At 41.1% G+C, this 26,709-nt stretch overlaps 1 protein-coding gene across 5 annotated transcripts; it reads left to right on the top strand.

The window, feature by feature from the left end:
• Positions 1-1,109: 1,109 nt before the first annotated feature.
• Positions 1,110-25,571, top strand: pou2f1b (POU class 2 homeobox 1b). 5 transcript variants are annotated; one of them, XM_052083168.1, is made up of 14 exons: positions 1,110-1,211; positions 10,040-10,105; positions 10,527-10,618; positions 13,960-14,136; positions 14,765-14,882; positions 14,982-15,073; positions 15,178-15,351; positions 15,431-15,572; positions 15,692-15,837; positions 16,002-16,181; positions 16,298-16,412; positions 16,690-17,026; positions 17,098-17,186; positions 18,618-25,571. In XM_052083168.1, the coding sequence occupies exons 1-14, from the start codon at positions 1,166-1,168 to the stop codon at positions 18,887-18,889; spliced, it is 2,046 nt and encodes a 681-aa protein (XP_051939128.1). In that variant the 5' UTR covers positions 1,110-1,165; the 3' UTR covers positions 18,890-25,571. The 5 variants fall into 5 exon arrangements, with proteins under 5 accessions (XP_051939128.1, XP_051939127.1, XP_051939126.1 ...); XM_052083167.1 differs by having other exon boundaries at positions 15,999-16,181; XM_052083166.1 differs by having other exon boundaries at positions 15,683-15,837.
• The last annotated feature ends 1,138 nt before the right edge of the window (positions 25,572-26,709 follow it).

Below are 26,709 nucleotides of genomic sequence, written 5' to 3'. Positions count from 1 at the left end.
CTCTCCCACACTTTACTCTGCTCATATAATACACTGTAGTATGGTGACTAAAATGAACCACTTTGCCAGAAAGAAGGAGGACACTAAGAGTGAATTTCTGTCCTTTAAAGGTACACTTTGTTCTAATGTAGTTTGGGCTAATAATTGCATTCCAAGGTTATCCTTTGTTGCAGATCCTGTGCAAAGGAAGAACAGATAAACCCGGAATGAAAAGCCATATTTCTGAGGATACCAATCCATTGACGAGCCACCAAATTCTTTTTCTGTTATTATTCCGCTCAGCAGGTCTTCTGTTGCCCATCAATAGAACAAAATAGACTAGAAAATATGGAAATTCAGAGTATACAGTAGTTGGACCTGGCACCATATTTGGTCACTTCCATTTAGCTTCTTGATGTCTATTGTCATTCATTTGTCTGTGGTTAAGCAATACGGAAAATAAAAATGAATAGAGAATTTACAACACAATACAATACATCTTTTTTTATTTCTAGCTTTCACACCAGCTGAAGCTTTTAAAATTGAACTTTAAAAAATATATACATATTTCTAACCATTTTTAGCAGGGGTGTTTTCATTTTTGTCGCGGGCCACATTGTCATTACAGTTTTCCTAGAAGTGTCATTATAACTCTGAACCCCTATAAATGTACCCCCTCAAATTATTACATATACAGTACACAACAAATTGATAAAGAACTAATTTTGAAATCAGAACTCAAGAATAATAGTTTGTTCAACTTTAACTGTCCTTGAGATTGACACCTGGGATTTATATTAAAAGAAGCATACCCTAATTGCTGTAATTTTAATGTAGTCTCTCAATCACTGGAACACCCTTTTTATACATAATACTTTTCTTTTTACTTAATTTACAGAATAAGAAAAAATACATGGGGAATAACACATCCGCTTTTGTCAAGGTTGAATATAGTCACTCAACCAATCAAACCCCCTTTTTTTACTTGATACTTTTTACTAAATTTATAGTAGATATAGTTCCTAGACAAATGTACTAGGAAAAGGAAAAAAGAAAAAATAGATGACTATTTATGTATGCAAATTAGTCACTCCTGTACTGTATTTACTTTGCACGGGTTGCGCGAGCTCGTACGCGTGTGCGCGCCCAGCAGGCAGGGCTGGGATTTTCGGGTTAAATATTCAAAATGGCGGACGGAGGAGCAGCGAGTCAAGATGAGAGTTCAGGAGCAGGTAATGATTACCGCATTTTACATATTCATACTCATATTCAAACGGACGCTACAATTTATGAGAAACGAATACACGCGTGGTTGGAACGCCGATTTAACGACAAGGGATGATAACGACTCCTCCGATTCATCTCTGGAAACGCTAGCCAGCTGTAATTTGACATAGCAGGAAACGAGCTATTGGCCGTCCGACGACAAATTACACGGGGGAAACATGCCTCCCCCTTTGTGTGATTAGACGCCTGTATGGCCGCTACATATTCATACCTCTGTCGACAAACACCATTTAGCATATTTTATTAATAAACACCAAGTCCCGTCCGCGTTTGACACATTTCTGTATTTCAGTAAGACCCGCGCTGAAGTTGAAATGGCGAGCGAGCTAGCGTTAGCCTCGAATGCTAAGCGCTAGGCTTTGTGTTGATGGCAAACGGTGTGCGGTGCTTTTTGAACCAGCTTTGCATATTCATTTTTCGGCGAGGCGAGCACCGGGGTTTGCTGCTTCTGTTGTGACCGGTATAAATAAAACAACCGTTCAATGCTCCCCGCTGTTGTGGGACGAGTACATGGTCACTTTCAGTATGCTTTTTTATTGCCTTTTTTTCCTCCATCATCCTTTTGTGCTCGGCGCAGTATGGAGCTACAGTAGCCTGTTGTGTTATTCATGCGGGGCCTGCTCGAGCCGGAGTGCGCCGTTGAGCAGATTTTATCGAGCGGTGGTAACAACAATCCGAGGAATGGGTTCCGAATTCGGCGGCCGATGTTTTTAAAATTCCGGATCTCGTTGAACGAGCAAAGTAAACGCAGTTACATCAAGAGAATGGTAGTTTCACGTTGTTTTTGTATTATTTTTGGGACCGTTAACGCTTCGCCGTGCTTTCCCTTTTTCAAAAAGATTCAGACTTATTGGCGACACCTTTTGTCTCCCCACACAGGTACAAAGATAGTACCTGTACCCCCTCCTTCTCCTCTCTTCCCACCCTGGGGCAGTAGTGAGGCCCACTTCCAGGAAAGGCACAATAATAACAGGCAGTCAGGGCATTCTTAACTGTTCACTGGAAGCTTTCATGACTGGGCAAGACGCAGCTTGATGCCGCTGTGTTTTCTGTTGTTTGTGTAAGGGGGGGGGGGGGGGTTCAGCGTATTTAACACGTTTAGACCTCAAACTCGGGTATCACCTTTCGCCTCGATCAAAATTCTACTGGGGGAAAAACTTTACAAAAGAGTTTTCATTGAAGTACAACAGCTGAAGAAAAAAAACAACAGTGGTGCCATTAGATACAAGTGTAAGATCGTGTCGATAAAACTGCATTCAAATGGAGTCCATCTCTCCTTTTGCAGTTTCATAAATTGGAGCCATCCATTCAAAAACAACGAAACCCTCAACTTACACAAGTCACCAAACTTCGAGACTCTTCCAGATATAAGCTGTTGTTTTTGCTTTGACTGGTGAAGAAAATGCTTAATGGTGGTCGTGAGTTCACCTGACTTATCAGCAAGTAGTGGTTTGGCAGATGATCGCTGAAAAGAGGTTTCAAGCCATTTATTGCCTCTCCCAGTTGAAGTTTATTGTCCAACTGAACATAAAAGTAAGATTTAAATCAACCAAATAGCTTTCCTTAGAAAAGTCGGCTTAGTTGAGCGCCAAAGATGGGCTATGTCTGTGCCGTGGTGTTCGGACTCTTAAAGCAAAGGAGGAGCAATACATGGAGACAGATAATGTAAGGAGCACACAAACAAATTTCAATTATTTTTTGTTTGTTGGTTTTTGCGAGTAGTGGATAGGTTAAAATAATATGGCATTTGTCAAAGGATGACGGAAAAAAACCTCGTATGTTTTTTATGCAGGCTGTCCCTAAAGTATGGACATTCTGAAGATGCTTCCCCCCCCCCCCATTTGAATAAAATAGTGTTAAAAAATGTACTTTCTTGAAAGTACGCATTGTCCATGCATTGTTCATAAATTTTGTGGAGCACCTAGAGGACTGAGTGGGACAGTGTTGTCCACCCATGCATGCATGCATGTGTGCGCTGCATTCAGACAGGAAAAATATGCAGTGTCTTTGCAAGTCAAAGCAGGGTATTGAAAGGAGCTTGTGTCTCCTCCCGACTTGACATAGCACGAATTGAATTGTTACACTATGAAGCTATTAAAATGTGTAAAGATCCAAAATAATTGTCGTGGTAGTTTAATAATTCTTCTTACACCACAAAAATAAATTGTAAATATCAATATGAGTGGAACCTCAAGCTTAATGACACTGCTCCAATTTGGTTGACTTTTGAAACTGAATTTACCTTTGTGATTGTTAAAGAATGATTTCAAACCCTTCGTTAACTTTCGCGGACAGTATTCTCTGGAAACATTCTTGTCACATTCCTGTCTCTTGTCAAAAGAAAGAAGGTCTAGTGAGCCGCGTTGGTAGCTTATGCGATATGGTGACATCATTTATTGTGATGGTTTCATTAATGGCATATGCCTCCTGTAAAGTCTGGCCAAACTACAAGTTACTTATTAAACTCCTGAATATTTACATCGGATAAGAAAGCCACTTGCATCCTCCCATTCCCCCCCTCCCCATTTAATCGGTTATACAGTTCACCCCGATTTCAGCCTTGTAGTTGCGTCATGAATATTCATTGATGTAAACAAGTGTGTTATGAATAATGCATCAGCTGCGGTAATAAATTCAGAACATGCCTTCCCAAAGGTACAGAGAAAGCTCCAGTCGCACAAGTTTCTCCACCACAGTGGGTTAAAATTGTAATGAATCACAGTTGTGTGCTTGTGCACCGAACAGATGACTCCTTGTGTGATGCGTATCTGAGAGACTCATTTACAGTATGTCCTAACATGACAAGCTATTTCTTTACACAGCCAGTTAAGTGCCGTATGTATTGTTCTGAATTATGTCGGTATGTTAGAAATCAGGCCATTTTTTTGAATAGAAAGTAGCTAGTACACATTGACTGGTAATTCTGATTCAGTTTTCAGTAGTTGTCATCACATTTCTCCTCTTTGTCCATCGATCATAACCCACTGTATTGGGATCCCCAAAAAGCCAAAGTATAAACAAAACTGTCTTTGTGCCAGTTGGGATTTTTCCAGAAATGTTTGTTTGAATTCTACACAATGTCACTTTTTTACATTGTTTGATTATTAACTCCGTCCATCCATTTTCCGCGTTGCTTATCCTCATTATGGTCACGGATGAATTGTAGCTTATTCCAGCTGACTTTAATAGGCGGAGTGACTTCTCATCAGTCAAAAAGCGCTCTATAAATAAAGATTGTAGAGTATTGTACTCCACGCAGGAAGGCCACAGCCTGTATTTGAACAGTTAACTCCCTCAAGCTTAAAGTTGCCGAGAATAATGTCCAGCATGTTTCACAGTCAGCTCACTGCTCAGACATACACACGTTGGCTTGATATACGCCCCGTGTATGATGAAGATTATAGGCGCTTGAGGGGAATGTGGATGGACTAATTATGTTTGGTCTCTGTCTCGTGTTGAATCTCTCTGCTCGCATTAACCGCTGACAGCCTTTGTCGTATAACTGTGCTAATGAGAGAGCCATTTAAAATTCTCTATGCAGGGTAATTGTCTCATGCGTTGTTCCGCAGCAGTCTTTTTTTCTTTCTCACATCGACCAGCTGAATAACTTAAGTACACTGAGCTTTTGCAGTCTCTGTCCCATGGTATGAACATCACCCATGTTAAACAAAAGTCTACGTTGTAAACCGAGATTTGGTTTGGATTAAAAAAAAAAGTGAGCACTCAAGAAACTTCAACTTCTGTGAACAAAATGTCCAATTCACACAGTAACCAAAGCAGCTAGCAATTGACTTATGTAATGCACTTTAATTTTGTAGCTGAAGAGAATACCAGTGTAGTTTCCTAAAATATATACAGTGAAACTCCTCGACAACGAAATCATGTTTGCGGCAAGTTTTTCACAACAGGGGGCATTTCACAAGAGCAAATTTATCTCAGATGTAAACACACACATACACACACACACACACACGTATGTGTACTCTTTATTTTTACTCCAACAGCAGTTGCATACACTTATTTGACACTTCATATAGCCAGCGTAGAAAGAAAAAAAGCAAAAACATTGTGAAATTTACGATCAGCATTTACTTACACTTACATCATTTTCTTGCATGATATTTTTTATTTTGCTTCCTCCATCTTTCATTTGTATTACTTTTACAAGCGCCTGTCTTCAAGCGCTAAAGCTTTTCTTTTCTTCATTCCTTGGTCAGCAAAGGTCCGTTTTTGTAGCCATTTTAGCAACACAACGTTCGTGCTGCATCTGAAACGAACAATAACAAATACTTCCTGTACTACTGCACATGAGTAAGCCACTGTGGTGTTTCCTGTTGCCGTTTCCGAGCTAAGCAATAGGAGTCGCTGTAGGCTGAGGTTGTTTTTTCGTTGTAGTGTATCTAATTGTGAGGCAAGGGCAGAGAAAAATAATTCGTATAACGCAACGGCGATTTTTCATTGTAGGGGAGCAGAAAACTGGGAATGGTTTTAATGCATGAAGATTTTTTTTTCACACCAGGGGGTGTTTTCGGCCATGTAGGTTTCGTTGTGAGGCAGTTTCTGACTGTAATGTCAGCTATATTATAGTGACATTTCAGTGACAGCAGTTAAGTGTTTGTTACTGTAGCAAGTTGCAATATCTCTGAAGTTTCATCACCTGGTGTATGTATGGATTAGAATCACTGACAAACAATAAATGAGCTACGGCTCCTGATGGCACATTCATTTGCACTTGGCAGCGGAATGCAGTTTGCCCTTGATTTTCCCCCCGGTTGCAGTAAGTCACACATGGCAAAGTATTAATGCTGGTGTTGATGGATGGGGATGTGTGAACCAATTGCGCATGAGTGGAACCCATACTGGCATAAATGCTGCGAACTATAATGTGAATGAAACATTGTGCACATCTACGGTCCATGAGCAAGTCAAAAGCATTCAGCGTGCACACGATGCGGAAACTATAGAGGACTGAAAACGGTGGTGACTTTTACCTGCAATGTGTAATACAGTGCTTGTGTTGGAGGGAGCATTAAAATGTATGGCCGACCACATTAAATTTTGACTCACCCACGTATAAAAAAAAAAAGGTTGCCGAGGCCTCCATTTTGGTCGCAGTCTGGAGCCCTGATGTGAGTCTGTTATTTTTGCCCACCATTGACCAGGGTACATTGTTGAAAATGTTTTGTCCTCTCTGACGGTGCAATATGAAAGGTTGGATGAACATGCCATTTTTTTCTTTTCCTTCCCCTGAAAATTGAGATACGAGACTTCTACCAACTGCCACCGATATGATTGCATTCAGCAGTTAAATTATTCAACACAACCCGCCTTCACATTACGTCATCAATAATATCAGCAAGCCTACGAACCTAAATGACATTCGAATGCTGAACTGGGAATGTGTGTTGTTTCACTGTATTTACTTTTAGTGACAAATGTGTTTGCTTTGCCATGATATCGTACATACTAGTTACTGTTGGGTTTGTTTGACTAGTATGCAAAATCTGTCTTGTCAGGCAGACGGGGGCAAGGGTGGATAAGTGAAGAAGTTGTATAAAGCTGTTACTTGCTCAGCTCCTCCCCCGGCGGACTGTCCCACGCATTCCAGTCTCGTCGTTGGGGCTTCACTGGACACATGTGCACCCACCCCACACACACACAAAACACGCTTCCCCCGCTGTCTTAACACACTGGCTAAAACGAATTCAAAGCTCCTTCAAAAGTGAAACGCTAATGAAATGTAAAAGCCAATCTAAATATGCTAATCCCCCTCCACAACCACTTCATAAACATCGGCAGCAATCTGCTTGCCACCCACTGGCTGTGGAATGCTTGAGCCACAGGGTGTCCTATAAGTAATGACATGCTTGTGTTGCATTAATGCAAAGTTATTTCTTTCCGATTGACTGAGTACCCTCACATCCCTACAGCAATCCTCATAATACTGCCTATCCCCGGGGTCCATGAATTCTGTGGAATCTCAGTAGCCACTCTTGCATGAATAGTCAACCAACAGGCACTTACTCTGCTGTCTGGGATAACTCCAGCCTTTACCTGCTCTTACCTAATTAATTTTTAGCTATGCGCTCACCTTCCCTCTGCAGCTCCTCGCCGCCGCCCTCCTTATTCCCTGTTTTTTTCCCCTCTAAAAGACATCCAATTAATATGCTAATGAGCTGATAAATATTTATGGAGCCCTTTAAATTATGCAGAAAGCTTTCATTCCATCCCGGTGTGAAATGCGTCACTCGAAGGACTTCAAAGTCTTGCATTTCTAACGAGGCGGCGGAAGATTTGCATACGGCTTTAATCAACTGAATACTGATTATGCATCATTATAGAGTTGGAAGAGGCGGCTTCGGGTGGAGTGCGCCAGCTGCACTTGTCATTTCTTTCATTCCTAGCAAGAGGAGAGAAACTTTTTTTTCGCAAATACATGGGAAGCGCCAATGTCGAACAGATAGTTGTTCTAAATTCAAAACAAGTTTTACCAACAGGAAATGAAGCGAATTAATCAGTTTCATACTCAAACTGTCACTGTTGCAATACATTTAATCTCAATGAAGATCCTGAAAGTGTAAGATGTACACATTCATTTCTGTTGAGTAGGTTTAATTTTCTCTTGTTTTACAGCGATTCTTATATTCAAGTGTGTGTGAAATTATAATTGTGAAAAACACCTGTACTACTAGTTGAAATCATTAGATTCGCGAGGCAAAAAAAAGATACGTCTTCAGTCCCGGCTTGGCTTACTGAACCGTACTCCAAAAAGAAGCAATGTGAGCTTCATTGTTTTTTTAATGAATTAGAATTAGTGAAGTAGTTGTGTGTGGAGAGGATTTTTTTTTTTTTTGCAAATAGGTTGTTCCATGCCAACCCCCTCTCCCTTCCAATGAATATCTAAACAACAGTGGATCACTGCTATTCACTGGGGATACGGGCCCCGGCTCGTAAAACTGAAAAGCCATGTATTCTTGCCGGCTATTGTAATGTTTTAGGGAAGAGAAAAAAAAATCGAATAAAAATTTGACCTATCATTTGACTGTGAAATTGACCTTGTGGATTGTGTGACCTTAAAAAAATTATCTCACATCTTCTCTAAAACAGATAACTTTCAGAAACGTACATCTTTTTGTTTGTTTGGCAGCAATAAGAAATCAAAGTATCCATACTTTAGATTTGCAATGAATATTCAATGACTACTCAATAAATATTCAACTTTCAATGATTACTCAATGAATATTCAACTCTCAATGAATAATCATTGAATATTTGTTGAATATTCATTGAAAATCTGAGGGTTTGACTTATTGCTGCTGAAACAAAAAATGGAACATCTCTGAAATGTTTGTTTTAGAGAACAGGTTAGTGGTTACGTTTCATGGAGGGGGAAAAAGATCATGTGATCATCAGGCTCAATTTGACATTCAAATTAAAAGTCAAAAGGTTAAAGTTTCCAAAATATGTATCGATCATCGACATGATTGCAGATTTGGAATCAGTGCCATGCTCTCTTTCTGGGTAAAGTGCCTCTCGCAACTGTTTAGGCTGTTTTGATGGCCCGCAGGCAATGGACGCGAGCACTTTAACCGTTTAATGCTTTGCTCCGTAAAGTAGTGAACGACGCACTGTGACAAGGATTCAGCTTGTTCAGCGCTAGTTTACTTAAAAGGCACTAAAGTGGAGTTATTACCTCTTGTAGTAGGCGTCCGCCGACTGGCCGGCCGGCTCGTCACCACGAGTACACATTCCTGTCTCCAAGATCCATCATCTCCACTTTGCAATAACTACCTAAAACTTTTTGTTCCCTTTTTTTTAGTCTATAACAACCAAGACCGTGGGCATTGTTTTAATATTTGAGTATTGCACTAATGTCTGTGCGGTTAACATTGAAGTGGCCAAATATTAGTTCCGGGTTTTAAAATTATTAATGATAGTTTTGAGGCAGAAATTTGTGTGTGGTTCAATTGTTTTCTTTGTCTTTTCTTTTTTGTGGTTAACTTTTCCCAACCTTTATCCAATGGTTATATCATCACATCACTTGTATGCTTCGTGTAGTAGTGCAACAAGAAAAGCCAAAGACTTTTGGGCTGTGTGATGTAGTAGCTATAGCAACTTGGGCTGTGTGATGTAGTTGAGGGGGGGGGGAGAGAGAGAGAGAAAGAGAGAGAAAGAGAGAGAGAGAGAGAGAGGGTGGGAGGGGGGGCAGTGCCACAAGAAAAGAAGATAGCAGGAAGGAGTGCTGCTTGCTTAAACCCTGTTAACGTTGTCCGTGCGCATATCCCAGTGTTACTCGGTGAAGCGCGACTGCTGCTCTTGACCGCTGCTAGTGGGCCACAAAAGAGGGGGAGAGGGAAAGGGGCAGTGGGAGGAGCCTCGCACCGGACGCACTGAAAAGTGGGGAGGGGGTTTGCCCGACGGAGGTATTTTTTTTTTTTTCACTCAATAGTCTCTGCAACCATGCTTGAGACCACAGGTGGAGCTTAGGCTGGTGAGTTTTTCTGTTTTGTTTTTTGTAAACGGGGCTGCGATAGAGTTAATAAGTAGTGGGTCCCAATAGAAATGAAAAACGCCAACCTGACGTTTTTTAGACACTTTTTAGAAACTGCCATGCTTATGCATTCCATTCCAAATAGTCCTTTTGTGGTTTTAGGCTACAGTGGTTGTATTGAGAACATCATGACGAGATGAAATACATTTAAGCGATTAGAATCGAAAGAGAATAATTACTGTATGTTGGATCATCATGTTTTCTCCCGTCTGTCTCTTTCAGATGTTCAAGTGAATAATCAGTCAGAAACTACTAAATGTGCAATGGAAAGTGGTGACAGGAACACTGGTGAGTGACTTTTCCATCATTCCTTTCCTTTGCTCTTTGACTTTCAATAGGCCTCTTATTCCTACTTGTAACAGTTGCGAAACAGCTCATGACATGTTGGATGACTGAATTGGACCAAAGCGACGATAAAATGTTTGAGTAACTTCTTCTTTGCGTGGTGCCAATGAAACTAATGATTTGACACTCATTAAATGAAAACCTATTCATTGCCTGGTATTCACAAAGAAGTGCTAGTGATTATGCATGGTTGTATTGATAAACAAGATCCATGCAGGTTGCTACTTAAGGTCTGACAACAGATGTCAACAGCAATGCAGTGATACTTCTTCATTGTGGGTTTCCATTGTTGTATTTGTACTTTGTTGTGTAAGCGCAAACATCCTTGAACTCGCCAGATGTTTGACTGCGTGTCTGTCCGCAGGGATCCCAATCAATGGATTGGACTTTCAGAGGCCGACCGTGCCAACCACAAGTGCAATCACCAATGCACACGCACAAGCCCTCCTCCAACAGGTAACAAAAAGGTCACACATGCTTCATTCTGAAAATCTGGTTTGAATGAGTTACAGTGGAACTTTTGTTCAAGTCCTCTCCTGTATATTTCTTTTAGACTTGAAAGAAACCAATCACAGCTGTAACGGCGCTTTACGTATGATGAAAAATAATCATCACAAACACAATAATTAAAATGATTATAATAAAAATGAAACAAGAAATACAGTAAAATAATATTATCCAAAAAAAAATAAAAATAGCTGCGTTCCCATTGGCCTCGTCATAGAGGAGGTCCAGAGCCATAAACCTCTCTTTTGCACAGTCTACGTGTTGTCTGAAACTATTTCTAGATGGAAATCTCCATCGACCATTATGTGGGTGCTGCGATGTTGAAATTATATCGCGATCACATTGTCAAAATTGTCACTCAAGTTGGCTACAGGCTGAGGTTTGAATTTAAACAAACAACTGCAGTTTTGTAACATCCGCCAGATTGTCAGTTGGTGATTGGAGTTGGTTCAACCCAAATCACGTGTCTCACTAATTATATGGCAGTTTTTTTTCTTTGCCAAGTACAATAACGCTTGTACACTGTACATTGATTAAATCCAGCAATATTCATGAAAATCCACCGAGACAATCTTGAAACGGCGAACCGTTTTGCATTTAATTACACGATTCTCATATGACCTCACCTTTTTACTTGACATATACATTGCAATTATTACGCAAATTGTTTTTCCTCAGATGTTTATAAATAGTCTATATAAACGACACTCAGCATTCAAGTCAACTGTTGGAGAATAATTTCAATTGTTGTGCATAAAAGTGTTTCAATACATTTTATAGTTGGTAAATCATTGAAAATTGTCATTTGTTGCATTTGGAGTATTCAGAGGCTGTATATGCTGAAATTAAAAGGTTGGATGTGAACTGACTCCCAGCCTTATAGATCTTTGCTTGAGGATGCTCCAAAGGTTCTGAACAGGGTTGAGGTAAGATGTGGGGCCGCACCGTGTGTTTCTCCCCTTTTGTGCCCACAGCAACCAATGATGCAAAAGTATTCCTTGCAGCATAAGATTGTTGACTGATGAGTGCTGTGCACACCTGGATGGTCTAAATAGATGGAATAGGCCACCATGCCCTAACCAGGCAGCAACATTGGCAGGGAGTTGGCAGCAGAGTCCTGACATGAGCTGGTCCTTGAAGGTGTGAAAGTAACCTCTGAAAACTGTGGAATTTCTCACTGACTAATTTGTTCGATGCTACAAAACAAAGAACAGAAGTAAGGAAACAAAGTCATCTTCATGCATGACAATGTTATGCCGCAAGAAATTCCTCCGCATTATGGGCTGCTTTGGGCAAAACAGGAGAGTAACCTGTTTGTGGCCCCCATCGTCCCCTGACCATAAACCCCATTGAGAACCTTTGAAGCAAAAGGTTTATGATGAGGGTCGGAGGAGGTTTACATCCAAACAGCAGCTCGGGGAGGCTGTGCGGACATCAGAGACAAATTAAAGCGGAAGTTGTCCAAAAGCTATCAAGTTCTACGGATGCAAGACATTCAAAGACTCTATCAAATAAGAGGTCATATGTTGGAATGTAACTTGACCTGTTAAGATGTTTTTCAATGTTTCATCAAATACAATAGCCTGATGTTGTAAATTCAACAAATCAGAATTTTCAGTTCTTTACAACCTACAAAATGTTATGAAACATTGCTGTGCATAATAATTTGAAACAGTGCATTTCACCAAAAACTTCATTTTTATTTTTGAAAAAGAAATTATCAGGTTTGTTTGTAAACATTTAAATTATTCTGTAACATTTGATGAGTTGAAAATTTCCAGTTCAATTTGCATAAACTAAAATTTGGGGGAACACATAATTGACGTTGTAATTTGGAATGCGCTGAAACAATTAAAAAATGTTAAAATTATACTTTGCCAAGATTTTATTATCGTGACGAAATATTAGTTTGCAGCAATTGAAATTATAGCAATTTGAAGTCACCCAGTGTAACGGAATGGACTGGGTTTCACTAAAGAGTTTCTGCTGTATTCGAAGAAGGAATTTAAGTTGCGTTTGAAGAGGTCTGCTCTTTGGCACTCATGTACATACACACACAGGCAGAACTACCTCATTTAAATGAGCTCCGGCTCCTTTGCCGTCACCAGGCAACAAGGCAGATTAATCAAGCCTGTATGCTAATTAGCTGCTCCCGCCGTTGCCTGGAAACAGATGGCAGGGAATATGCAAATCTATGCAGGATTTACATGCGCCACATAACCGCTATTTTAATTAGCAATTGCGGCGCCTGCCCTCCCTCGCACTTCTCTTGTCTCAAAAGGCTGCGGCACATTTTTAAGTGCTCGCTCTTGCACTTTTTCTTTGACTTGAAATCCTCTCACTCCCGCAGAGACTTCAGCCGCTTGCCAAAGGTGATCAGTTAGTAGATGGCTCAAAATTTGTCATCTGAATTATACATGAAATAAGGCTCAAAATTTCTGGTCTGAATTATACATGATCTAAAACATCTTTAGCCATACTAAAAAGACGAGCTCACCAAGTCAACAACCCTCATCTTATGCCTCTCCCCATCCACTAGTCAAAGTCGGAAGACTCCGGAAGTGCTCTTCCGACCTCCGTCCACCAGAGCACATTGCCTCAAACCCAGCTCATGTTGGCCGGGGGATAGAATGCAGGAGTAAGTGGCCTTTTGCCCTTTATAGGCTGGTTTACGGCCATACGGCTGACGGAAGTGAGAATGCTTGCCCCGATTTCATTGCTACAAGGCGAGTGCCAACTTTGCCACATCTGTCTGCTCCATCTTTGTGGCCCTCAGATCGTCTCTGAATATTTCCTTAAGCAAAACATGTTTTGCCTCAGTAGGCTAATCACATCTCGGCTCAGTGGCTACGTTTCGCAGGCGAAGCCTTCATGTAATAGAGTGGTTGGCTGGATAAACGGAAGTCATAATTGCTGTGCTGTTTGATTTGAGTGACATCATGGATATTAGCACTTAGGCCTGGCTCAACTGCATTAGTCTCCGTCCATATTGCCTGCCTAACCTCATTTGTCTTGCTATGACAGGAAAAAAAATCAACTTTGATAGCTTTATGAAAAGTTAAATGAGGGGACGAGACTATAAAATAAAGTAATCCTTTTGACCTGTATTCACGAGGTCCGTGCCTTCCAATCTATAGCAAGGAACCAAGGTGTAACATGAAAAACAGGTTGGATAGGGACTCTTGAGGACTGCACTTGGGCACCCATGTTTTGTACCATTCAATTCTCCCTTTGTGTGAGATGTATATTCCCAACTTTCTAATTTTGTGTGTTGTTCTCTTCTCCCCCAGCTGACCCTGACCCCCCAGCAGCAGCTGTTAATCCACCAGGCCCAGGCTCAGCTCCTGGCTGCGGCTGTGCAGCATTCAGCCAACCAGCAGAACGGCACCAGTGGGGCCAGTATCTCAGCGTCTGCAGCCACACCCATTACTCAGCTACCCCTCTCACAACCCATCCAGATATCTCCTGTAAGATAGTCATCATTCTTGTCAATTTTCTATTTATTTGGAAGTTTTTCCCCCTGGGTTATAATGTTTTGAAATGCCAAATTATTTTGTAATCAATGAACCGTTTACTGAACTACTACTCTCACCACAAATAACTCAACTTCAAGCTTCATGTTTCAAGTGGAATTAAAGTCGGCACTGTTTCTCAAAAGAATGCAGATTTGTGGACTATTATTGTCGATCTCCTACCAAGCATTCAACCACAAGCGCGCGTAGTGCATGTTGGGCTTTTGATGACGTATAGGTCAAATGTGTTTGGATGAGCATTCATACTAGACACATCACATACATATCTGATTTATATCCACATACGAAAGAGGCCCGGAGTTGGATTTGAAAATCGGAATTGTACTTTTCCACTGTATGGGGGGGGGGGGGGGGGAACTGATCTGTGTCATATATGGGCATAGAAATCGGAATTGAGCTAAATTGTCGGGCAGCGACATATTGGGCGAAAACATCAGCTGCAGACATGTCATGACAACGAAACAGCAGTAGAGGATATTTAGCGTATACCTTATAGAAGATGTAAACCTAAATGGCAGTCATCATATGTGTCGTCTTAAAAATATAGTTTTTCTCTCTGCAGCTGCAGCAGCAGAATTTAAGTCTGCCCCAGTTTGTGCTGGTGCAGCCCGGCCACCCGATCGCCACTCCGCTGCAGCCCGCTCAGTTCATCATCTCCCAGACACCGCAGGCCCAGCAGAGTAAGAAAACAACAGTCTCGGGGGAAGTAAAAGATGAGTGACGGTAACAGGAGCTGACTTTTATTATCTTCCGTCCCTTGGCTGTTGTTAACTGTGTAGGCATATTGCAAGCGCAGAGTCTTCTCACTCAACTACCTCAAAGCCAAGCTAACCCCCTGCCGACGCAAGCGAGCATCACTCTTGCAGCACAGGTTGGTGTTATTTTCAGATGAACGTGTTTCATAAAAACCCCTTTGGCACCCTCTCTCAAATCTAATTGCTTTGCTTTTTTTTCTTCTTTCTTTGTAACATTTAGCCTGCAACTCCGACACGTACCACGACAGCCACACCTATTCAGTCGCTGCCCCACAGTCAGACGCCACCCAAACAGCTGGATACGCCCACTTTGGAAGAGCCAAGTGATCTGGAAGAGCTGGAGCAGTTTGCGAAAACATTTAAACAGAGGCGAATCAAACTCGGCTTTACACAGGTACCCTGCCCATGGAATATATTTTATGGCTCCTGTAATATTGTCTTTCGTTACACTCCGTGTCCCTCCATGTGACCAGGGGGACGTTGGCCTGGCCATGGGTAAGCTGTATGGAAACGACTTCAGCCAAACAACTATCTCTCGCTTTGAGGCCTTGAATTTGAGTTTTAAGAACATGTGCAAACTCAAGCCACTGCTGGAGAAGTGGCTAAATGATGCAGGTTTGTCCCTGAACCTCCTCAAACATATTTTATGTGCACTGTGCGATTGGTGCAGTCATCTCGACAGTTCCTCGCCTTTACCTCCCTCTCCTTCTGTTGCGTCGGTGCTGTTTGTGCAGAGAATCTGACATCTGACCAGGGACTGTCCAACCCCAGTGCCCTCGGCTCCCCTGGCCTGGGCATTGAGGGGATCAACCGCAGACGGAAGAAAAGGACTAGTATAGAAACCAACATACGCGTGGCCTTAGAAAAGAGCTTTCTGGAGGTTAGAAACCAGTTGTATTTAAAGCAACATACTGTATATCGTTAATTGAAGCAATGAGATTGTGGCTGGGCGGGCGGACCAATTTTTTTTTTATGTTAGATGTGGTAGTCACAAGTGACCTGTACTGACAAGGTCTGTTTGGCTTCTTTGCCCTCTTCAAGCAGAACCAAAAACCTACCTCTGAAGAGATTACCATGATCGCTGACCAGCTCAACATGGAAAAGGAGGTGATCCGGGTCTGGTTCTGCAATCGCCGTCAGAAAGAGAAAAGGATAAACCCCCCGAGCACAGGTGGCATAGGCGGCACCCCCATAAAAACCATCTTTACACCCAGTAGCCCTTTGGTGAGGAAGCACATGCACAAGAAATACAGGCTCAGTTCGCTCATTTGCCCTTAGATTCGTATTTGGTTTTTAACAAATGTTGGCATAATAGGTCAATTCATGTTTTATTTTTCAAGGTGGCCAGCACAGCAAGCTTGGTGAACAGTCCGACGATAAACACACCCACCACTCTCACTATAAATCCAGTGATGCCTCTCACCAGCACCAGTGTGTCCAGTTTATCCTTCACAGGTATGTGTGTTACACTGGTACCTCAAATTTATGATAATTTCCAGTGGGTATTCCTACCTCATTTTCCAATATCCTTCCTAATGAACAAGACTCTGAAGCATTCATGATGGCTTGTGTGATATACCGCCACATCAGCACACATTTTATTTTGGACACTTATTCAGAAAATTCTAGTACAATTTCTGGACTTTTAAAGCTTTTGACATGGGACATTGTACTGTATAAATCTCATTTTCCCCACTCCAAATAATCCGTAATGACCCACTTTCCTTCCAAGGCACCACAGTTGGAGTCACAAACACTGCATCTGTCATCTCCACCACACCCGTGATTACCGCAGTAACCAGCTCGCCGTCTCTAAGTCCGTCCCGGACCGCTGTTCAGTCCAACACCGCAGAGAATAAAGTCAGTACTCAGGCGCAGGCCATCGTCACCCAGGCCCCGACATCTATAGGCACCACCATCGGAACGGGCCAGGTGATGGTGGCTGGACCAGGTCTGTCCACAGCGTTTCAGGGGGCTGCCCAGTTGCCCACCAGCGCAAGCTTTGCGGCCATGGCTGCTGCGGCAGGGCTGAATCCAGGATTAATGGGCTCCTCCTCCTTTCCTCCAGGGTTAGTAATTCCTCCTTCATTATCATCTCGCCAGTGGTTTTCTTCCATAGTTTATAACTATGTGTTTGCAGCGGGGCCGTGCTCAGTCTGACCCCCGGTGGCCTTGGCAGTGCCCTGACTCCTGCTGTCATGAACAATAGCATGCTGGCCACAATTCAAGGTAAGTATCATTTTATGCCTCATTTTACTTCACAAATATTTTCTGGTGGGATTACTCAGATATATCTACATACATGTGTACTGAATGTATGAATACAAATGCGAAACATCATAGTCCCCAACTCCCCAAATCCTTGGCCTGAGAAATGAAAAATGTACAAAAGCAAAGAGAAATCCCCCCAAAAAACAAACCACCAAATATTACCAATGATTGCTTCTTACAATTTATATAAAGATGACTTTCGGAAAATGATTGAAAAGAATAAAGCTACAAAATGGGGTATTACAGTGTTTTGTGGGGGGCAGGGGGTAACAAAAAAGTTCTGCCCAAGAATGTTTTGCCACTACAGTTCAGTTTTGATAGCCTATGACGAGGCTTTCTACAGATGTGTTAAATTTTTAAATGGATTACTAAAATATCAAATTGTTTACAAATGAATATGTACATGACTTAAAGGCAAAGGACATTCATTGCACTAAAATGCTCATGAGCTGAATACATTCATCTCAACATCATCGCAACATTCATTGCATACTAAAAGATAAATATCCTCTCCAGACAGACAATATATCCCTGCTCGGATTTGTAATTTGTGTTTCATGGATTTTCCCACTGTAAATGTAATCACCTCATTAAAATGACATCTACACCTTTCCGCCTCATTAAAAAAACAGAATCTTAGAGTATGCAAATACCACTTCCAGAGAAAAGGTCAGCTGAGGTGAGTCATAATCATGATTAAAATTGTGATTAATGTAATTGTGTTTATCATTTTGGCCATAATCGTGCAGGCTTAATTTTAAACCACACAGATAATACTCTGGTAGATACCATGTCTCAATTAGACAAATAGTTCTGCTTATTTAGACTAATCAAGAATTTAAGAACTTGAATGAAAAGTGTTTATATGCATTACTTTGTCATTATGAAGTGTCCTCTAAACAATGATTTATAACATCGTAACCGATTTTTAAAATGCTACAGCTACATGGGAAGATGATCTCACAGTCGAAAAGTGAAGTCAACATAGTTCTTTGGCACAAATGCACTAACTTCCTATTAGACTTATCTTGGGCATGATCTTGTGGCATCTGACGACGTTTCAGAAAGTGCACAAAAACCACAAATTGAGTTTTTTGTTAAACAGTTGGAGATGGGTTCCACAGAAAATAACCCACCTTGGAGAATTTGCATGATGCCGGTACTGTAATACATGGAAGTAACAAGCTCCACACTTACCCAAACGGTTATATATCTTTATTGTCCAATTGCACAAAAATGTTCAAGTTTGCAGTGAAGTAAATAAGTATCGGTGGTTGAAGCTCCACCAATTTCTTTTCCAAATAGAAATGCCACTGCTCAAACACATCTTTTTTTTATTTGTTAGACACCAAACAACTTTTTCATTTTTCACTACCGGTGTCCCTACAGCCCTGGCGTCAAGCGGCACAATCCCAATAACGGCACTGGATGGGAGCAACCTGCTGTTCGCAAACGCATCTGGCAGCAACGCACCCAACTTGGTGACCACACCACTTTTCCTCAACCCCCAGAACCTGTCGCTACTCACCAGCAACCCCGTCAGCCTGGTGTCGGCTGGGGCGGGCGGGCTGCAGGTCACCACTGACGGCCATCACCAGGTCTCCACGGCCGCTGTGCCTGTGCAAGCCACGACGATAACCACTGCCTCCAAGGCGCAGTGAGTCCGGCTGCATCCGGAATGAACGCCCTGTTTCTTGAGCTGTGCACTGCTCTCCTCACACATGGCACAGGAAATAGGCAAGGTCGTTTGATTTATGGTTCTGCGCTTCACTAACACACACACACATATATCTGCTCCATCGTATCCGTTATTATTTAGTCTGGTCCCTTTTGCTTTCGCACACCCAAAAAAACAACAACAACAACAACAAAAAACCAACAACCACACAGGGTTGTGCTTGACCTTTTTGTTTCTGGGTTCTTCTCTCTTAATCTTTATGATCTTTGGACACAGTAGCCAGGGGACTGGCTTCTTGAACCAGGAAGATAATTTTCCCTCGATACTGTCAAGCTCCTCACATTTTGTACATACGTCCTTCTATTTCAGGCAGTCTCACTTAACATCTTTTCTGAACAACTCCTGAAGAAAAAAATGATTTTGCTCTTAACTTAATACTAACCTCATAATACATGTTATCATTAACGGGGATCAACTTTTACGTTTGTTGGAACAGGCCTTGATATGAATCATATCACTTTTATTTTCTTTGTTTTTTTTAATGTATTGTTTTTTTCCCAACGTTGCAAGTATAGTAAGTTAAGATTTAAATATCTCTTTAAAAAATGGTGGTTGTAAGGCTTTAAAAACAATAAGTGGCCGATATAAAGGTTATCATTGCTTTAAGAAGCGCAGGGACCTGTTTGGTCTCTATGAGTTTCTCTTTCTGGAAACACTGACTTTTAACAGCCGCTTGAGCTTGTTAAAAACATTGCCGATTGTAGACACTGATGGAAAATGACTGAAAACGTTCAACAGCTTTAAAAACACATGGAGTGAAACTGTGGTTAAAGATGGAGAGCAGACATCTCCGCGTGTTGTATAAAGCTCAGAGTGACACTGAGACTTAAATAACCAAATGATCCACAAGGCTCGGTGGTTTGAACTAAGATCACCTGTCAGGGGATGTGGTCGTCACACTAAATGTAGGGTGATGTTGACTAAATATATTTTTTTCTATCTTTTTCTTTATAATGGTAGTACCGTCATATCTACTTGTGCACAGTATCTGTACCAAAAAAAAAACTGGATTGATGAGCTGTTGTGAGAGAAATTACCGTACCTTTTCCCTTTTTGTTTGCGGTCGTTCGAGTGGCTGCGTACTTTAAGATATACCAAAAATATTTGTTAACGTAACTGTAGTCGATGTAGTTTTAGTTGATCTATTTATGAACAGAATCTCTCATTTTGTCAGCAGAATTTAAAAATGCAATATTTTGATCATTTTCCAAAGATTACCTTTTTTATTTGAAAGTCTTTCATAGATAATAATTGGCAGCACAATTGACCAAAAACCAAGGAAGGGCTGGATTGCAGCATGACAAACTTGTTTCCTATTTTTATTTCACTGGGCCTCGCCCAAACATTTGCTCTCAGAGCCATTCGATGGTCCTGTTTTAGTAGCATCTATTGGGTGTCTGTGAAGCAGAAAAAAACCTAAATTTTTTTGCGGGGTTTGTACAAATAATACAGCCATAAAACAACAGCTTGAACCAAAGTGGTTTTCCTTAATAGTGGCTGTGCCTGTCTGAGCACTGCAGTTTCCGTTCACAAATGTCAGCACCCACTTTTCTTGATTTGGTGCAGTTGGAGAAGGACGGATGGAATGCTCGCTTTAACAGCTTGCCCCTCCGTGATTTCTTAATAGCTTTATTAGCACATTGTGTGAAGAGCAGGCTTTGTGGCTCAGGGGTCTGTAAGGCTCCACTATGTCAACACTAGGGATGGGCATTGGAATTGATTATGAATTTGGAGATGAATCGCGTCTCAAAGTAAGTGACATTGAATGCACTACTGGTGGATTCATTCGCCACTATCAAAACATAATGGGTTAATTGAAGAATCTGTTTTGTTTGGAATTGGTGTTGATTCATAGTGTCCTGAAGCAACGGGGCAAATTGGAGTCCACTACGTGGCTGCAACCAACAGAGGTGTCCTTGATTCAGTTGAGTTTGCTCCTCAAAGGTTTAAAACATTCAAGACAGTCATTCCTATCAAGTACAGTAAATTTTGCAAAGTGCTTATCCCTAGACATAAACCATGGTGAGCCACAAGGCTCTTATCGAGGTCCACTCTTTGTTCACATTTCATTATATCATTTACAAACAAACCCAAAATAATAACCAGTGATAAATCGTTCACGCTGATTTTGTCAAATGCCCATCCGTAGTCAACATATACTATAGATCTGGTCATCGCTACCATTTGAACTAGCATCTAAACAATGCAGTGCCCCAAAGCTTTCTCAGAGCCTTGGCTCCAATTCGTCACTGCAGCTTTTTGGCTGAGTACTGTTATGTGCCACACATTCAACTAAACCCCCAAATTATAGCGTCACTGTTCTGCTGCTTCTGACTAACCATATAGCAGTGATTAAGAAATCACTGTGCATGTCGCCAGCAAGATATCGTCTTGTACTTTTTTCTGTCAACTAATTTTGACTGGATATACCTCAGCAGCACTTAAACATTAGGTTCACATTTTTTGAAATTTCGTAATACAGTGTGGAATGTATAAGTAACGCTTGGCTCGCCATTCAGAAGTTATACTGCTACATAGGAACCGTACATGATAGGACAACTACTGCTTTTTCTCGTACTACTATTTAATTTTTCTCTTCTGCGGATTCATGGTGATTGACGAAGAGATCATTCTTGCCAAAGTAATAGCCTTTCTCTTTGCAGCTCGGCCGGCTTATGGCTGCTCGTGTCTTTGAGGCCGCCACGCACCGATGGAGGCCAGTTCTATTCCGCTGCCGTTTGTAGTCACGCGACATCCGAACGCATTTGCGAGACGAACCGGACACCATCGGTGCTATAGGATGTTACTGATATATTTATCTGAGGAAAGACCTAAGAATCTGAGAAATGTTCTTTTCTTAATTCTATATATAGATATAGATATATATATACACACACACACAAACGTGTAAGATATCATATTTTATATATGATCCTGTATGTTACTCAGACTGAATGTAGTGTTTATGACCCCCAAATCTTCCTTATTTTTTATTTAATTTTTTTTGAAGCGGTTAAGACCAAAAAAGAAGAAAAAAAAAACACTGCGGTCGGTGCGCCAGTCAAAGACATGACAATGTCTATTCGCGAGGGGGAAGCGCTTTGACGCTCAGGTCGTCTGGCTGGTCGAGCGGAGACTCTGAAGTATGTTTATTTTTAAATTTATATGTTAATTATTTTAGTTGAGTCATTTTGGACTTGATTTGCTGTGCTATTTTAAACAATCATTTTTTTTTTATGCCTAACTGATTTGTATAGTGTGAGAGGGCACGATCACTGGCTTTCTTAGTTTGACAAAGACGATAAATGTTATCATTTATGCCTTATTGTAATGTAGATGACATGATTGCATTGTAACGTCTGTCTATGTGTGTCTGTCTGTTCGAGCTTAGTGTCGCTAGGTGCATTGTCACTGACACAATGTGGTGTGTTTTGGGCATTTTGAGTGTGAAATGCTCACTTTGCTACCTGTGTATTTTAGGTGTGACTCAAGCAATGCCTGTAAGAAAAGCTTTACTAATAATTCCAACAGGTAGGCGTCCGGATGTGAATGAGTGAGCATTGTGGAGTATTGAAACGCAGTCTGCAAACCATTGTGCTTTTTTTTTCATCATTGACTTTGGAGATGGGATGGGCATAATAATCAATTAATCTTCAAATTAATTAGAATTTGCTTGATTCTTTTGATTGTATATTGCTATTTTGTACCATGTCGTGAAGCAATTGTGAAAAAATAAGGTACACTTATTTGTTTCAACCAGCAGATTTGCCGTTCCTTCTGTCTACTTTGGAGTGCAGGTTTTCGCTTTCCTTTGAAATATATAACGTATTTTCCTGACCTTTGGGTGCTGTTTTTCCCCTACTCTTTCCACTCTGTGGCTGATAATTTGACGTGATTTATTTATTTTTTACTGTCAAGCTTCAAGCCACCAATAGATTTACAGAGTTTTGACGTATCTTGACCAATGAAACTATCAAACACATCACAGTGGACCAATGAAACTGTCCGAGTCTGCCCTCATAGTAAATATTCATCAGCCAATTGCAGTTAGAGTGCACATTCGAGAGGGCTAGTAGGTGATAGGAGTGGATTTTCACCCCCCACTCCCACAGAAAAAAAATCTCATCCTATAGTAACCCTGTCACATTCTGGTGAAAACGACTCTTGTTCTGCTCCCATACAGAATGACTCCCATACCACTCCCAATTTGTAGGTCAAGTGCGTGACAAAAAACAACCAAAGTTGCAATTTACTCATTCATTGAACAGTTTGTCACCCCTTTTTCCCTCATTGAGTCTCAGAGGATTTTTCCCCTGTTCCCATGAATTTGTTTTTTATCCTATACCGTACCAATCCTATGATAAAAGATCAAGTTGACTCCCATCCTGTGAGATTCCTAAAAAGGTGTGTGTGCGTGCGCGCACGCGTGCGTTTGCTTGTGTGTTTTAACAGATTCAAATTTTGTGAACTGCTTATCGCTTTTCTTTTAGAGCGCCTCAAGGTTCTAATGTAGGGCCACTATTTCTTTCATCCTTAATAGTGTTTGAAAAACATTCTTTCAATTAAGTGTATTTTTCTATAATTGGACAAATTTGGACAAATGCCCATCCCTATTTTCACTTGTTGGTGACAAACGCTGTTTCATGGTTTCAGACCTGCAATAGTTTGTCAACTGGCTTTGCTTTGCTTCATTTTGATCAAGTTGCAGATCCCGGTGGATTGGTACGTTAAGTCGACCCACCGTGCTTTTTTTTTTCATAACGTTGACAGATGAAGCGTGGGTGCACCAGTATACCTCATTTCTAACTCAAAACTGAGTGAAACCTGCTTTAACCTACTTAATAAGAAAATGTTTGAACACATATGAACGTGTCCTCGGAGAAGCCTGCTCATTCTTGATGTGATGCGTCCTCCACAAGGTGTACACACCAGTACTCACGAATGTTTTGCTTTTTTTAACAATGTCTCTCGCACACTTTACCTGGATTATTCGTCCTTTTTAATTTGACAATCCTGCTTATTTTCTGACTGTAACCTGGTGTGGATGCTTTATCACCCCTTCCCTTTCCTCCCACCAGCTTTGCAAGGTGGCGCCATCCCGTGGTAACAACATTAACCAAAGACTAATAACTGATTGTACATGAATGCGGCCCACCCTCTTGCCTCACTGCTCCTCATCGAGCAGCTCACCCACACGTGTTTGGGGTGCATTAGCTTTGACCGCATGCGAATGTTTTCGCCACGGTCGGTGCTGCAGTTTTCAGTGCCTGTGGGTGGGCGGGGGTATGCAGAGAGGCTCAGGATTGGGGTGGTTGAGATGGCTTCTTTGATGGACACTTGTTTGTGGTAGCTGGGTGATGTTTGTTAATACACACTGAGGGTTAATCCTGTGCACTCTGTACATGCTCAGGATTCCTTGTGTGTCTGACTGTCTGTCTATTTGGAGCGCTGTTACTAGAATCCACATTTCGCCCTCTGACTTTCTCTCTCAAGGACTTTGTTTAGAAAAAAAAAATCCATCCCAGGACATATACAACCCTTGAGTGACACATCCCAAACCCACTCGATTTCACTGCTGTAAACGCATCACACTGTGTCCTCCCGTCCTTCCTTCCGTACCTTTCCTCCTTCACTCATTCACTACAGACTGATCAACTGTGACACTATGCATCCCCCGGTGGGGTATTCAGTGACACTTTGCTCAATGCTTTACTCCCAAGTGAGACATCGGGAACCCTCACAAGCGCTATAGATCCCAAAGCAAAACTCCAAATATTTTAAACTTTTGTGTGTGTATGGGCAAAACACGGATACCAAAGATATCTCTTGTCAACTGTCTCTCTCTTCCTAACCGCCCTGCAGCATGTGTATTAAGAGACAAACCCAGCACTGGCTTTGAGTCCAAGCCTCAGTAATTCCAAAGCTCAGATGTATATTTTGATATCCTTCTGTCAAGAAAAAAAATCAAGCGTGTGGAATAATAGTCTGTTTCTTGTTTGTTGTCATTTCTTTCTCTCTCTCTCTCGGTCTCTGTCACAGCATGGAACTAATTGCAGAACTGTCTTACTAGGTTGAAGACATTGTATTTTTGTATGTTTTTGGGCGTGTTGTGCGATATCAGCCAAAATGACCAGGGCTTTTATCGAAAGATAAAATATGATGAAAAACGATTTTAAAAAATCCAATATGTACATATTCTTTCTGTCTATCTTCAGAAAGTCATTGTGTAAAACTACTCGCAGTGGACACTTTCCCCTTGCCTTTTTTTCTTACCATTTTTTTCTCTGCGGTCTAATCTTTTTAACAGAACTCTTAACATAAAGAGTTACCATCTTGGACTAAAAACACTGAGGGACACTGTTCCCCAAAAATACATGGAAATACAAACAAAAAGGAAAAAAATACAAAAAAAAAAAAACGCCTCCAGCAATGGTGGCATAAAACTGAAAGACTTGTAGGAGTTTCAAGTATGTGAATCAGGATGCATAATAGTTTTTGATGGGTGTGTCTGCTGTATTTTTTTTTACACATATACAAATCTTTTACTGTAAGTGTACAGTTCTCTTTTGTTGTAAACATCATTAAACCATTTTCAAGTGTTTTGACATGAGCTTGTTTTTTTTTTCCATCAGGTGGACTGAATAGCCGTTCCTCAAAGCACAAAATCGGCCAAACGATGGCCCATTTTAAAAAAAATGTGCTGATTATGAATCTTCCCTTGTTTTGTTGTTTTTCCCGTAGCTCAACAGGTTTTTACAAACGAAAAAAACCCTGATGTGCCACACAAAAGTAAAGACATTTTTTTTTTAAATCTGTGTCAAAATTTTTCTGTCAACCAGTGTCCTCAATGTATTGTTAAATGACTACCTGTCTGACAGTGTAAAATTTCAAAATTGTTCAATTAATGTTTGTTCCAAAGGTTACAGGTATGTATGTGATGTTTGCTAGATACTGTCTCTTGTGTTTGTTCCTATTATGGACATGAAAGTTGATGTTGACTGCATCACACCCCAATGTGACTTCAACACGCGGGTTGGTGTAAGTTACATCAAAGGTTAGACAACAGTGTGAAATGTAAAAGCACTTTGACTGAGGTTTTGCCCCCAGTGACTTTTAATTAGATGCAAGCATGTTCTAATGACAGCTAATTCATTTTCCCTCGCTGCCAAAACAAACATTTGGTTCACTGTCTTCCTACCCAGACTTCTGATTCTTCATTAAATGAATTCAATTTCTAATGCAGTAAACTATGAAATGTTATTCATGTGAAATTTAACCATGTGCCGTTTTCCAAAAATCATGCATGGTTAAGAATGATGTAATTATGTATACAGAAATAAACAAGTAGCATGATGGGATACTGATAGGTACAGCTGCCTCACAGTTCCAAGGTTCATGGTTTGAAGCTCAGTCCTGTGTGTCACAAAAGATAAATTCCACATGACAAACTATTGAGTTTTCCCATTTCAACAAGGGACAAATGATCAATCGGTATGTTTAAGGAGAGATCCTGCAGCTTTTACTTTGTTCAGTGTGCAAGAAGAGGCAAGAGTTGTGGCAAGACAACTTTTGGCCACGACAACATGCTTGATCACAACAGCCTGAGGGTCCAGTTCTTGGCCAAGAAGAGCATCTCGAACTACTCGGGCAACATCCTTGACCTGGCTCAGTTTGAAAATTCCTCTATCCCAAGCTCAAGAGCGTCATCAAGAGACCCGTTTTGAAGATTCAGATGCCATCAAA

This window comes from Hippocampus zosterae, chromosome 12 (assembly GCF_025434085.1).
Source record: "Hippocampus zosterae strain Florida chromosome 12, ASM2543408v3, whole genome shotgun sequence".
Taxonomy (NCBI): Eukaryota; Metazoa; Chordata; class Actinopteri; order Syngnathiformes; family Syngnathidae; genus Hippocampus; species Hippocampus zosterae.
The sequence above is the reverse complement of the archived record's forward strand: the minus strand, read 5'-3'. Positions and strand labels throughout refer to the sequence as shown.